The sequence below is a fragment of the Chlorocebus sabaeus genome, chromosome 20 (assembly GCF_047675955.1).
Source record: "Chlorocebus sabaeus isolate Y175 chromosome 20, mChlSab1.0.hap1, whole genome shotgun sequence".
NCBI lineage: Eukaryota > Metazoa > Chordata > Mammalia > Primates > Cercopithecidae > Chlorocebus > Chlorocebus sabaeus.
The window spans coordinates 36704193-36716951 of record NC_132923.1 but is presented as its reverse complement, the minus strand read 5'-3'; the positions used below and the strand labels follow the sequence as shown (position 1 = coordinate 36716951).

General features: G+C 36.5%; 1 protein-coding gene across 2 annotated transcripts in view; it reads left to right on the top strand.

Annotated features, from left to right (window-relative positions):
• AGL (amylo-alpha-1,6-glucosidase and 4-alpha-glucanotransferase) overlaps window positions 1–12759 on the top strand; it is a 68029-nt gene that overhangs the window by 36874 nt on the left and 18396 nt on the right. For both annotated transcript variants that reach the window (XM_007977840.3, XM_007977843.3), the window contains 5 exons: window positions 2175–2311; window positions 2558–2691; window positions 3383–3558; window positions 7242–7344; window positions 11204–11429. In XM_007977840.3, the coding sequence (XP_007976031.2) occupies window positions 2175–2311; window positions 2558–2691; window positions 3383–3558; window positions 7242–7344; window positions 11204–11429 (776 nt within the window). The remainder of the gene's footprint in view (window positions 1–2174; window positions 2312–2557; window positions 2692–3382; window positions 3559–7241; window positions 7345–11203; window positions 11430–12759) is intronic.

Genomic DNA, 12759 nt, shown 5'->3' with positions numbered 1-12759 from the left:
GATACTCATTGCATTTATTTTCTATACCTCTTACTTGGCCCTTGAAATATATTGCCTTGTTTTGGTAATTAGTATAATGATTTTTGTGAATCTTTATCATTGTGATTAAGAAACAGGCTTTAAAACCAGATTTCCTGGGTTACATTGACTAGCTTTATAACCTGAAGTAAATGCTCTATGGCTTAGTTTTCTCATCTGCAGAGTGGTACCTACCACAGGGATTATGGTTAGGATTAATGAATTAATACATGTGAACAGCTCACTAGATGACACCTAGTTTATACTAAGTAATTGGAAATTTCTAGCCTTAAAACCACACTAAGTAAGTAGGCTGCCTACCTTAAGAAAGAAGAATTAAGTTTTATCTTTTTTATGCTTCTTGTTTTTTAGCTTTTGTATTTCCTACAAAACCAAGCACATAAGCAGTTCTCAATAAACTTTTTTGAGACTTTTTGAACTTAACGATATTTTTTTTCTAAAATATTCTCATTTTTAACACAAAATGTTTTGTCCTGTAAGAAAGAAGTATATGTGAGCCAGACATGGTGGCTCCCGCCTGTAATCTCATGCTTTGGGAGGCCAGAGCAGGAGGATCACTTGAGCTGGAGAGAGGTTTGAGGCTACAGTGAACTATGATCATGCCACTGCCCTCCAGCGTGGGTGACAGAGCAAGACTGTGTCTCAAAAAATAAATAAATTTATTTATTTAATTAATTTTAAAAAGATGTATATATGTTACCAGATTTAAGTAATTATCTGCTTCATTTTCACTCTGAGTTGTTAAACTACTTCTAGTTCACTGAAAAGACCAAATTTGTGTGTTCTCTTTTTCTAGCCTTTATCTTTCTTATAGTTAAGTTTGCTTCTTTGGTAATTCTCCTTGTCTTTCTAATGAAATAATTCTTCTTATCTTTTCTAAATAGAATTGCCCTTACCTGTTTATTTTTTGCTGCTTTATACTAATCCCTTTCCCCTCTGATCGTTTAATATTTTCAGCAACCCACATATTTCCAGCAGGCTGCTAATAGGAGCCTCAGGCTAAATCAGATTTAACTACTTTGTTGACCTTTCTTTCCCCTAAACAAAATGTATTTCCCTCCTTATAATATGGTATATCTAGTCATGTTGGAATCCAGGAGTCCATTTTGGATCTGCGCCTTTCATCCTCAATATCCAATCAGTCATTATGATTTGTGGATTCTTTTCCATATTCTGTTGGGTACACCATATCCTTTTTATTTCCACAGTTTTCACTCTATTCTAGGACTAAGTCCTATAAACAAAACCAACTAACCAATTTTCCAAATCTTGTTACCTCATCTGCAAATCATTCCATTTCATTGGTCATCATCAGATCTGTTTCTAAAACACTGTTTTCCTTATGTCCTTCCATTATTCCACAGTGAGACCAAAATTTACCGAGCATTTTCTGCTGTCCATGAAAATGCTAGGGCATATGTAGAATATTATTTTATAGTCTTGTTTCTCAACATCTTTATGTTTTAAGTATATGTATATATATGTGTGTGTGTGTATATATATGTGTGTATATATATGTTTCCCAACATCTTTATGTTTTAAGTATATGTGTATATATGTATGTATATATATATACACACACACACCTCACTTTGATATTTCACTTAGTTCTAAGTACCTCCCGTTAAATTTCAACAATTCCTTCCAAAGCGTACTTTACTCTTATTATCTCCATAGGTGTTCTTGCTCCCTCTGAAACCAGTTCTATGATTTCCTTAAATCTAGCCTGAATATTGATGAACCCACTACTTTTCAACATGAAAAAACATAGGCTTATCACTTTTCTTTCTTGAGATGCTTTTGGGCAGGGAAGCCATGCCAGTTACCCTTGAATATTATAAAATTAAAATCCAAAAGAATAAGACCAGTCCCAGAAGTTATGAATCCTGAAAAGCTCTTTATATCTCTTGTGACAGTGGTCTCCTTCAGTATGCCTTTGTAACTTGGCTCAAGCCAATATTGTCACACTTATCTTGAACTGTATTGAGCGCTGTTGGGGACTGGGTAGCCCTTGTGTCTGCCTCTAATACGTATTCACCCCAAATCACTAGAATAGACACTAGCAGAGTAGGGACTAGAGGATATACAAATTGATGCTACCAATAATACAGCATGACATGTCTCTGCATTTTCAGGTTTAATGTCTGTATTGGCAGAAATAAGACCAAAGAATGACTTGGGGCATCCTTTTTGTAATAATTTGAGATCTGGAGATTGGATGATTGACTATGTCAGTAACCGGCTTATTTCACGATCAGGAACTATTGCTGAAGTAAGTAGAACTATATTATAGTCCCAAAAAAATCAAGAACATAATAATAAATATTACCATGTTATATATAATATTTAGATTGTTTTCTAACCTGAACTGTTTTCCTCCTTTCTTCATCATCTTTCAGTACTAGTAAATGGAAATAGGGTTTATAGATTACTAAAGTTGCATGTTTAGATTTACCTCTATAAACACACCTAGCCTATACACATACCAAATTAACTTTCAAATTTATTTTTATAACAGGTTGGTAAATGGTTGCAGGCTATGTTCTTCTACCTGAAGCAGATCCCACGTTACCTTATCCCATGTTACTTTGATGCTATATTAATTGGTGCATATACCACTCTTCTGGATATAGCATGGAAGCAGATGTCAAGGTACATCCAACAAAACTTGAATAAATGGGCATATCTGTGTAGAAACTATATACAGAGTCACTTCATACATGTTCTTGAAAAACCAAACCATAAAGAACTGTCATAGAACTGAAAAGGCTTGTAGGTGGATAGTAAATTTATTAGCATCCTTTAGTCTGTGTAGCATACAAAAACAAGCTTGAATATTATAAAATCTGTTCTAAAAGCTAATAAAATATATTGATAAGAATATTGTTTTATATTGTTTCTGTGTATTCATTGACTTACTGAGTTAATTGATAAAATTTCTGAAATATACATGTATGATTTTTCTAATTTTTCATCAAGAGGAAAAAATTCCACTATTATTATGAATGAAATTTGCCTTTAATGATGAATTTTCCTAAAATGGAACCACAAATTTAAGCGTACTAGTGAGAGCCACCAAATTCATTAGGACATAATTTCAGAAGAACAAACTTTCATTTCTGCCATTTGTTTTACAACCATCTGTGGACTGTAAGCCAGCTAAAATAATGAGTGAAATGAAAGCAGTTTTGAAATCTAACCAAAATTTAAAAAATTTTGACTAATATGACCATTGTTACAGATTGTATAGAAAAATCATTTGAAGGAAAGAAACCAAGTAAAATAAAACTGCTAAAAATTATTATATTTCTACAAGTAATTAATTCCATCACTTTTGTTACAGCTTTGTTCAGAATGGTTCAACCTTTGTGAAACACCTTTCATTGGGTTCAGTTCAACTGTGTGGAGTAGGAAAATTCCCTTCCCTGCCAGTTCTTTCACCTGCACTAACGGATGTACCTTATAGATTAAATGAGATCACAAAAGAAAAGGAGCAATGTTGTGTTTCTCTAGCTGCAGGTAAGGAATTATGTACAAGGTTAAAATATGTAAATCAGTAGTATTCACAGGAGAAAAGTTATAGGAAAATGATTATTTTTAAAAACCTCGTAACGTTACTTAAGATTTTATTTTACCGCTTAGTACATTTCATAGATTTTCACTCATAAAAATAGTAACCATGCATACTGTTTAATTATAACTGTGCACCAGGCATTTATGTGTGTTTTTTATGGCTAGCTGATTCTTTTCTTCATGTTTCTATTTTTTCCAACTCTTGACATTCTGTGTTTTTTTTTAATCAAATTTATTTTACTATCTTCTTTTCTATATTTTTCCCCAATTTTAAAAAATAAACCCAACCTTGTAATTATCAAGAGATCATGTAAAGGTCCCTAAAGATGGATGTTTAAAAAAAGATGTTAAATAATTTTTTTCATGGGTCTAATTGCAATCAAATGCTTTCAACACTTGAATCAATATCCTTTATTCCAAGAAGATTTAAAACCTGAATCAAGTAACAAATTCAAGTAAGCAAAATAGACTAAAGGACAGGCTTTTGTTTTCTTTTTAATACATTTCAAGCATATTTCTAGAAAGTACTTAGTATTTGAGGCAACTGAAGTTTAGAACTTTCCAAACTAAACTGAAAAATACCAAGTTACAGGAAGAAAGAAGTAGTATTATCTGTGTAATTCCCTCTTTTACCCTTAAATTTGCAGCTACTTAGACCAGATAAAAAGACTTAGTGATACCCAACAGCTAAAATAAAAATTACCTTTCCATTAAAAATGTTCATGAAACATTCATAAAACGCTGTTTTAGTTCTGTAATTGTGTTTTTAGATTTTCACTTGACTGTTTGATCTCCTGGTATCCATTGTTGCCTCATGAATCCATGCAAATGCTCGTGAAACAACCTTAGCCAGAGGGGCAAAAGAAACATTGATGTAAATAACTTGGTTTTAAAGCCTACTTTTTAGAAACCTATTACAAAAAGTAGTAATTTCAACCTTTTTGATTGTGTACTGCTGTTGTTAAACATCTTCAAAACATACACTTTAAACGATATACTGATATAAGCTGTTATATCTGACATATTTATCAGGTATGATATAAAACAAAAACTAAAAAATTAGGTTGATAAACAAATACAAGTAAAAGTGTGATATTTGCTTCTAGCATCCCAAGGGAGTGTTTGCCTACTCTTTACTTGCAAAAAACAGGACTGTATTCAGATTTGCAGATAGGTTTTTTGGGGTTCATTTTAAACTGATTGGGAATGTCTTCCTTTGGTTATAGTATTGCAACAGCAATTAAAAACAATGGCTCATACCTGTAATCCCAACACTTTGGGAGGCTGAGGCGGGAGGCTCACTTGAGGCAGGGAGTTCAAGACCAGCCTGAACAACATAGCAAGACCCCATCTTTACCAAAATAAAACTAAAAATTAGCCAAGCATGGTGGTATGTGCCTGTAGCCCTAGCTACTCAGGAGGCTGGGGCAGGAGAATCCCTTGAGCCAAGGAGTTTGAGGCTGCAGTGGGCTGTGATCACACCCCTGCACTGCAGCCTGGGTGGGAGGAGACCCTGTCTCAAAAAAACAAAAAGAAAACAAAAAACATTGTAGCCTGTTCTAATAATTGACAAATTAGAAATCACTTAGAAGATATGAAATCTATTAGTTGTGTACTCTTACAGGTCAAAAAGTTAATACAAATATTTCCATATATCGGTGCTAGATATTTTATAGTTTTGACTTTTTCACAAAGACAGACTGCATATATTTTTGGATATACTGATTCAGACTCACCTTTGAATCTACCTATATTCATGTTTCATACAAGGAATTAAATAGGTCAGACTACTAGGAAGTGTCCTTATGGCACAGAGTGCTATATATATGTTAGCTGCTGTCATTGCTATCATCAAAATTATGTATATATCATCCATATATAAACCATACATATTAACCATAAGTAAATAATACACAGTGTATTTGGGGAAATTTTGTACCATCATTTTGGAGACCACATAGGTAGGAAAAAGGTCTAATTCTTATCTTTCTTAATGGAAGAAACTAACATCTAATTTCCAATAAACAGAAACTTAAATTGTGAAGTACACTCGGGAATTGCCAAAACTTTCTTTTAGTCAAATTCTTTCACTTTTCAATTTACATATTAATATTGGTTTTTTATTTCAGTTATCAAATATTTATAGGGATATATTATATACAGTTACAATTTTCAGTGAATACATACTTGTTGGTGAACAAGGTAGATGAGATTTCTACTCATAGGTCTTATTTCCTACTGGGAAGATACATTCATTCAACAGGGAGCAAACAAGATAATTTTCAAATAGCGTTAAGTGCTTTGAAGATAGTTATAAATGAATGCTGTGTATATTTTATTTGTCCTCAGTTTCCCCAACCAAAATATATGTGATATTTGTGCTTTAGCATAATTTTTTTTCTTTTGAGACGGAGTTTCGCTCTTTTTGCCCAGGCTGAGTGCAATGATGTGATATCGGCTCACTGCAACCTCCACCTCCCGGGTTCAAGCAATTCTCCTGCCTCAGCCACCCAAGTAGCTGGGATTACAGGTGCCCACTACCATGCCTGGCTAATTTTTTGTATTTTTAGTAGAGACGGGGTTTCACCATGTTGGCCAGGCTGGTCTCAAACTCCTGACCTTAGTGTTTTATAAGAAACCAAACTCAATCTTTTAAGTAAAATTTTAGATTGCACCATTAATCATACTATTTTATCTTGTATATAAAAGCCCCAATTACCTAGAATGTTCAAGTTATTTGGCACATTAAATCCTTGTTTTTGTCTGTAAAATTAATTTTTAAGTGACAAGTAAAATTGTACATATTGTATACAGAATATAACACTTTTAAGTTATTTTAAATTAGTGGGAAATTTGATAATAAATGTTGACTCAAGTGATAGATCAATAAGTATACTTAATTAGGTATCATTAAGTTAATAATTTCATATTTTGATTTATTTATTATCCTTAAGTTCAAGGTAGAGTCTTTTTAAATATATAATTAATATTTAGTGTTTATGTGTTAAGTATTTGATCTCCGATTTTACTCTTTAAATTTAATTTATAAAAGAAAGTTTGGCCAGGTACAGTGACTCATGCCTATAATCCTAGCACTTTGGGAGAGCAAGTTGGGCAGATCACTTGAGCTCAGGAGTTCAAGACCAGCCTAGGCAACATGGCAAAACCTCATTCTCTACAAAAAGTATGAAAACTAGCCAGGCACAGTGGTGTCCACCAGTACTCCCAGCGACTTGGGAGGCTGAGGTGGGAGGATGGCTTGAGCCTAGGAGGTGGAGGTTACGGTGACCCAAGATTGCGCCACCGCACTCCAGCCTGGACAACAGAGCCAGACCCTCTCTCAGAAAGAAGAAAAGTTTACCTGTGTATTCACACCTCAATTTAGATAAGTATCCCTCTATAGCAGTGGTTCTTAATCTTATTTAGGTCATAGATTCCTTTAGGAATCTGATAAGAGGATGGAATCCCGTTTGACAAAAGTTAGCACAAATAATTTTAGACGGTTTTAGAGGATTTGCAGGTACCTGTCTTGTACCCCAGGTTTAGAGGAACTGTTCTATAGTAATGGAGTTCATAGGTTTGTGTGTCTTATTATGGTTAACATATTATTTTGTTGTGTTTTCCATTAGGCTTACCTCATTTTTCTTCTGGCATTTTCCGCTGCTGGGGAAGGGATACTTTTATTGCACTTAGAGGCATACTGCTGATTACTGGACGCTATGTAGAAGCCAGGTAGGAGATCCTCTAAAGTGTTGTACTGCAAGTTTATGTCTGAATATCTTTTACGTGCTCTTCAAGCTTTCCTTCTTACCCATCTTTTCTCAACATTTGGTAGCTGTATTTTCTTTAGGTATTTTTTATTTTATTTTTGTATGTTCACTTAATAGGATCATAAAATTTCAAAGGGGTGAAAATCTTTGAAGTCACGAAGTTCTAGTCCTTCATATTACAAGTCAGGTTATCTTTAGCATTAGCTAATTTATTTCAACAAAACTAAAAATGTTATAATATTTTTATGCCTTCTATAGTGAAGGCATTGCTAGTCTTTCAGTCTTGCAGAATTATATTATCAAGTTTTCCTCTATTTGTTGTCAAGCCTTGTAACCTCGTTTTACGTTTTCTAGACTTAAAATGGTTTGTTTTTGTTTTTGTTTTTTGTTTTTTATTTTTGAGACAGAGCCTTGCACTGTCGCCCGGGCTGGAGTGCAGCGGCACAATCTCGGCTCACTGCAACCTCTGCCTCCGCCTCCCAGGTTCAAGCCATTCTGCTGCCTCAGCCTCCTGAGTAGCTGGGATTACAGTTGCCCGCCACCACGCCTGGCTAATTTTTGTATTTCTAGTAGTGACGGGGTTTCGCTGTGTTGGTTAGGCTGGTCTTAAACTCCTGACCTCATGATTCGCCTGCCTCGGCCTCCCAAAGTGCTAGGATTACAGGCGTGAGCCACCATGCCCGGCCGTAAAATGGTATTTTTTTAATGTCACAATAATATGAATGAACTTATTGGAGGTTGAAAGGAAAGCGCTTACAGCAGTGCCACTCAAAATGCGTTCCACACATCAGTAGTGTCACCCTCACCTGAGAGCTTGTTAGAAATGCAGATTCTTGGACCCTATGCCAGGCCTCCCAAATCCAAACCTGCACATAGAGAGAGTAGGGTTGTTGGGCAGAAATCTGTGTTTTCACAAGGTCTCTGGGTGATTATCAACAACCTAAGGCTGAAGTTTGAAAGCACAGGTCTAAAAGTTAAAACTTATAGCAAAAAGGCATTTATATGATACCTTGTTTTGATACCATCAGGAAAATAACTGAAGTTTGTGTCCTTACATGCCAAAATTTTATTTTTGATACTTTTAAAACTGAAGTTTTTAGGTGGGCATCTGAAATGAATTGCATTTTTGCTAGTCGGATATAAGACCTTTTCTTACTATCATTATGGAGCTATAGAAATTTAGGAAGCTGTTTGCTTCTTCCCTAAATGCCCCTGAATTACTACTTTAGAAGAAGGAAATGGAACATCAGCATTCAGTGTAGTATAGTGGTTAAGAACTCCAGCTTTAGACCAGACTGCTAGCTTCTAATCCTGGTTCCAAACTACCAGCTGACAAATTACCTCACTGGGTACTTGTGAGGATCAAATGAACACATACAGTTAAGGTGTCTAGAGTAATATCTGCCACATGCTGAACATTTCATAAATATTAGTTTTTATCATCATTAATATTGTTTAGGCTCCCAATTATCACTTCTATGCAATATCACAAATTTCCGCTGCTTAATTTTACATAGGACTGTCTAGATTATTGGTTAGCAAACTATGGCCTATCGCCTGTTTTGTATGGCCTGTGAGCAAAGAATAACTTTTACCTCTTTTTTTTTTTCTTTTGAAACAGACTCTCGCTCTGTCGCCCAGGCTGGAGTGCAGTGGTGCCATCTTGGCTCGCTGCAAGCTCTGCCTCCCGGGTTGATGCCATTCTCCTGCCTCAGCCTCCCAAGTAGCTAGGACTACAGGCGCCCACCATCATGCCTGGCTAATTTTTTGTATTTTTAGTAGAGACCGGGTTTCACCGTGTTAGCCAGGATGGTCTCGATCTCCTGACCTTGTGATCCGCCTGCCTCGGCCTCCCAAAGTGCTGAGATTACAGGCGTGAGCCACTGCGTCCAACCAGAATAACTTTTCCCTTTTTAAAAGGTCATTTAAAAGAAGAAGAAAGCATATGCTACAGAATTCATATATGTCTCACAAAGCCTAAAATACTATATGGCCCTTTATAGAAAAGGTTTGCCTACCCCTGATCTAGAAGTGATTCCCAGAGAATAATATATTATCCCAGAGGATATTTGTTAGGGTAGTGCTAGCTGCCGTAAATTATAAACACTTAAAATCTTAATGGCTTTTCACAAATCAGATTTATTTCTTGTAGTCATAGATGCATGCTCAGTAAGCAGCCTTCCACATACTGATTCATGGAAGCAGGTTTCTTCCAGCTGGAGGATCTATCAGTTTCCATGGCTTCTGGGGCCTCTCCAGGAGGCAAGCAGAGAGGGAAAGAGAGCTGGGAGAACATGCATCAGTTCTGGCCACAACCAACTGTAAGATTGGTTGCGAGCTGTAGGAAATTCGTTTTAGTGGACACATACCTCTACCTAGATGGTTCTACTTCCTCCCTCTACAGAGGTCATCATGAATCAGAGGTCATTTTGTTAAAGCGTACAAGGTTGTTCCAGATGGTTAAGATTGCTAGCACTATGGCCCGGTGTGGTGGCTCATTCCTGTAATTACAGCACTTTGGGAGGCTGAGGTGGGCAGATTGCTTGAGTCCACGAGTTCAAGACCAGCCTGAGCAACAGGGTCTCTTAAAAAAAAAAAAAAATCTACTATTCTGACCTTTTATTAATTGAAAGTGTCACTGTCTATACTAACATTTTTGTACTTTATAAATAAAAAGCTTCCCATTGCATTCCTGTTTTTAAAATGGGCATTAAATTGAGACATAGAATTAATAAAAATTTCTGAATGGTTTAGCCAAAAAGCAGTAAGGCCTAGACATTTTAAATGACATTTCCAAGGTCACACAGATGGCAAAGCTAGGATTTAGACTTCAGCCTTCTTCTTTCTTAATTTCCTGCTGTTTCTGGAGTGTCGTGCTGTCTTACAAACTAAATTTTGATTTGGTATATAATAGTAAAATAACACTTTAAAAAATAAACTGTCTTCTACCAGTTTTTAAACTGGTTGAATTATGTTTTTCAAGGTCAGCTTCTACCAGTTTGTTTTCTTTCTCTCTTTCTTTCTTTCTTTCTTTCTTTCTTTCTTTTCTTTCTTTCTCTTTCTTTCTTTCTTTTCCTTCCTCCCTCCTTCCCTCCCTCCTTCCCTCCTTCCTTCCTTCCTTCCGTTTTTTTTTTTTTTGATAGAGTCTTGCTCTGTCACCCATACTGGAGTACACTGGCACAGTCTCACCTCGCTGCAACCTCTGCCTCCCAGGTTCAGGCAATTCTCCTGCCTCAGCCTTCTGAATAGCTGGGACTACAGGCATGCACCACCATTCCCAGCTAATTTTTGTATTTTTAGTAGAGACGGTTTCACCATGTTGACCAGGCTGGTCTCAAACTCCTGAACTCAGGTGTTCCACCAGCCTTGGCCTCCCAAAGTGCTGGGATTACAGGTGTAAACCACCATGCCCAGCCAGTTTGTTTTCTTATATGTTTGTTTTACTCTTGATTTCTGCTATTTAAAATAATAAAGTTCTTGTTTAATTGTTACTTCGATTTTGAAATACCGTAGACTTCAAAAGTAGCATCTGGAGCTATGAGGTACCTTAAAAATCACCCAGTCCAATCTCACATGAAAAAACTGTATCAGAGAGGGAGTCACACAGATTGTTAGCATAACATTCTAGGCTAGAATCAAGGTTCCTGACTTTAATTCTCTATTTACTTACTCTTAATCGTGTACTTACTCTATCGTGTTATGACTACTTTCTACATGAAAATATAAAGAAATAGGGCAAGAGAGAAAATGCATTCAAAATATAGTCACCAAAAGTGACTGTTTTATTTTCATTTCTGATCCACTTAATTCTGTTGTTTTAGGAATATTATTTTAGCATTTGCTGGTACCCTGAGGCATGGTCTCATTCCTAATCTACTGGGTGAAGGAACTTATGCCAGATACAATTGTCGGGATGCTGTGTGGTGGTGGCTGCAGTGTATCCAGGATTACTGTAAAATGGTTCCAAATGGTCTAGACATTCTCAAGTGTCCAGTTTCCAGAATGTATCCTACAGATGATTCTGCTCCTTTGCCTGCTGGCACAGTGGTAAAGATATTTCTTACAATAATTTTTTTCTGAAAAATGGCTTTCAGTTTCTAATGTAAAAATAAATGTAGCCGGGCGCGGTGGCTCACGCCTGTAATCCCAGCACTTTGGGAGGCCGAGGCAGGTGGATCACCTGAGGTCGGGAGTTCAAGACCAGCCTGACCAACATGGAGAAACCCCGTCTCTACTAAAAATACAAAATTAGCCGGGGTGGTGGCACATGCCTGTAATCCCAGCTACTCGGGAGGCTGAGGCAGGAGAATTGCTTGAACCCGGGAGGCGGAGGTTGCGGTGAGCTGAGATCGCGCCATTGCACTCCAGCCTGGGCAAAAAGAGCAAAACTCTGTCTCAAAAAAAAAAAAAAAAAAGTGTAATTAAGAATCCAAATCTTAAGAATTATTCAAATGTCAGTATTGATTTGGCACCCGCTGGTACTGTAAGTGATTTGTCTTTGCCTAAAGAACTTTCTAACATGGTAGAAGAGATGATGATGTGTACATAAATATGGCCATTGCAATAGAGTATAGAGGAAGTGTTGTATAGTCTCTTTAAAGAAAGAGAGAGAAGGTCCAGTAAGTAGGTCTCAGGGAGAACCTTAGAAAATAGCTAAAGTTTCACCTAAATGAGCCGTAAAAGGTGAGCAGGGCTTTAGGAGAGATGGGGAAAGTTGTTGGGAGACATTAAAGATGAAAAGAAGCCGGGTGTATGGCAGACACCTGTAATCTCAGCCTCTCAGGAGGCTGAGGCAGGAGGATCACTTGAGGCCAGGAGTGTGAGTCCAGCCTAGGCAACATAGCAAAACTCAGTCTCTTTAAAAAAAAAAAAAAAAAAAAAAAGAGGAAAGGAATAATAAAGTTGCATAGTGGATTGAAGCACAGTTTAGGAGACATAGTACTTATTGTGCTTTTATAAGAGCCTAGGCTCTTATAAAATACTTTTTGTAAAAACATCAATCTGGGTTGGCTTTTTGTGTACTATATCTGCAGGGTAGTAAGAGATTATGGAAAGGGTGAGCCAGGTTTTGGAGAGCCTTGACTACCAATCCAGGGAGCTTAAAGATTATCTTATGAACAGTGAAGAATGGATAGACATTTTTGAGTGTTTTTTTCCCCAATCAAGAATGAACAATAATGCTATACTTTTGCCACTTCTGATATGCCTTTATATGAATAGTTTGGTGCATGACTAGGGGGTGGGGAGGGGTAGTAGCTGTGTAAGCTACTTCAGGGCTAGCATATATTTGTGTCCTCATGATATTTATTTATATCATGGAGTACTCAAAGAACATTTGTCCAAAATTTTTTTTTATTTGTCCTCTGTTATCGACGGA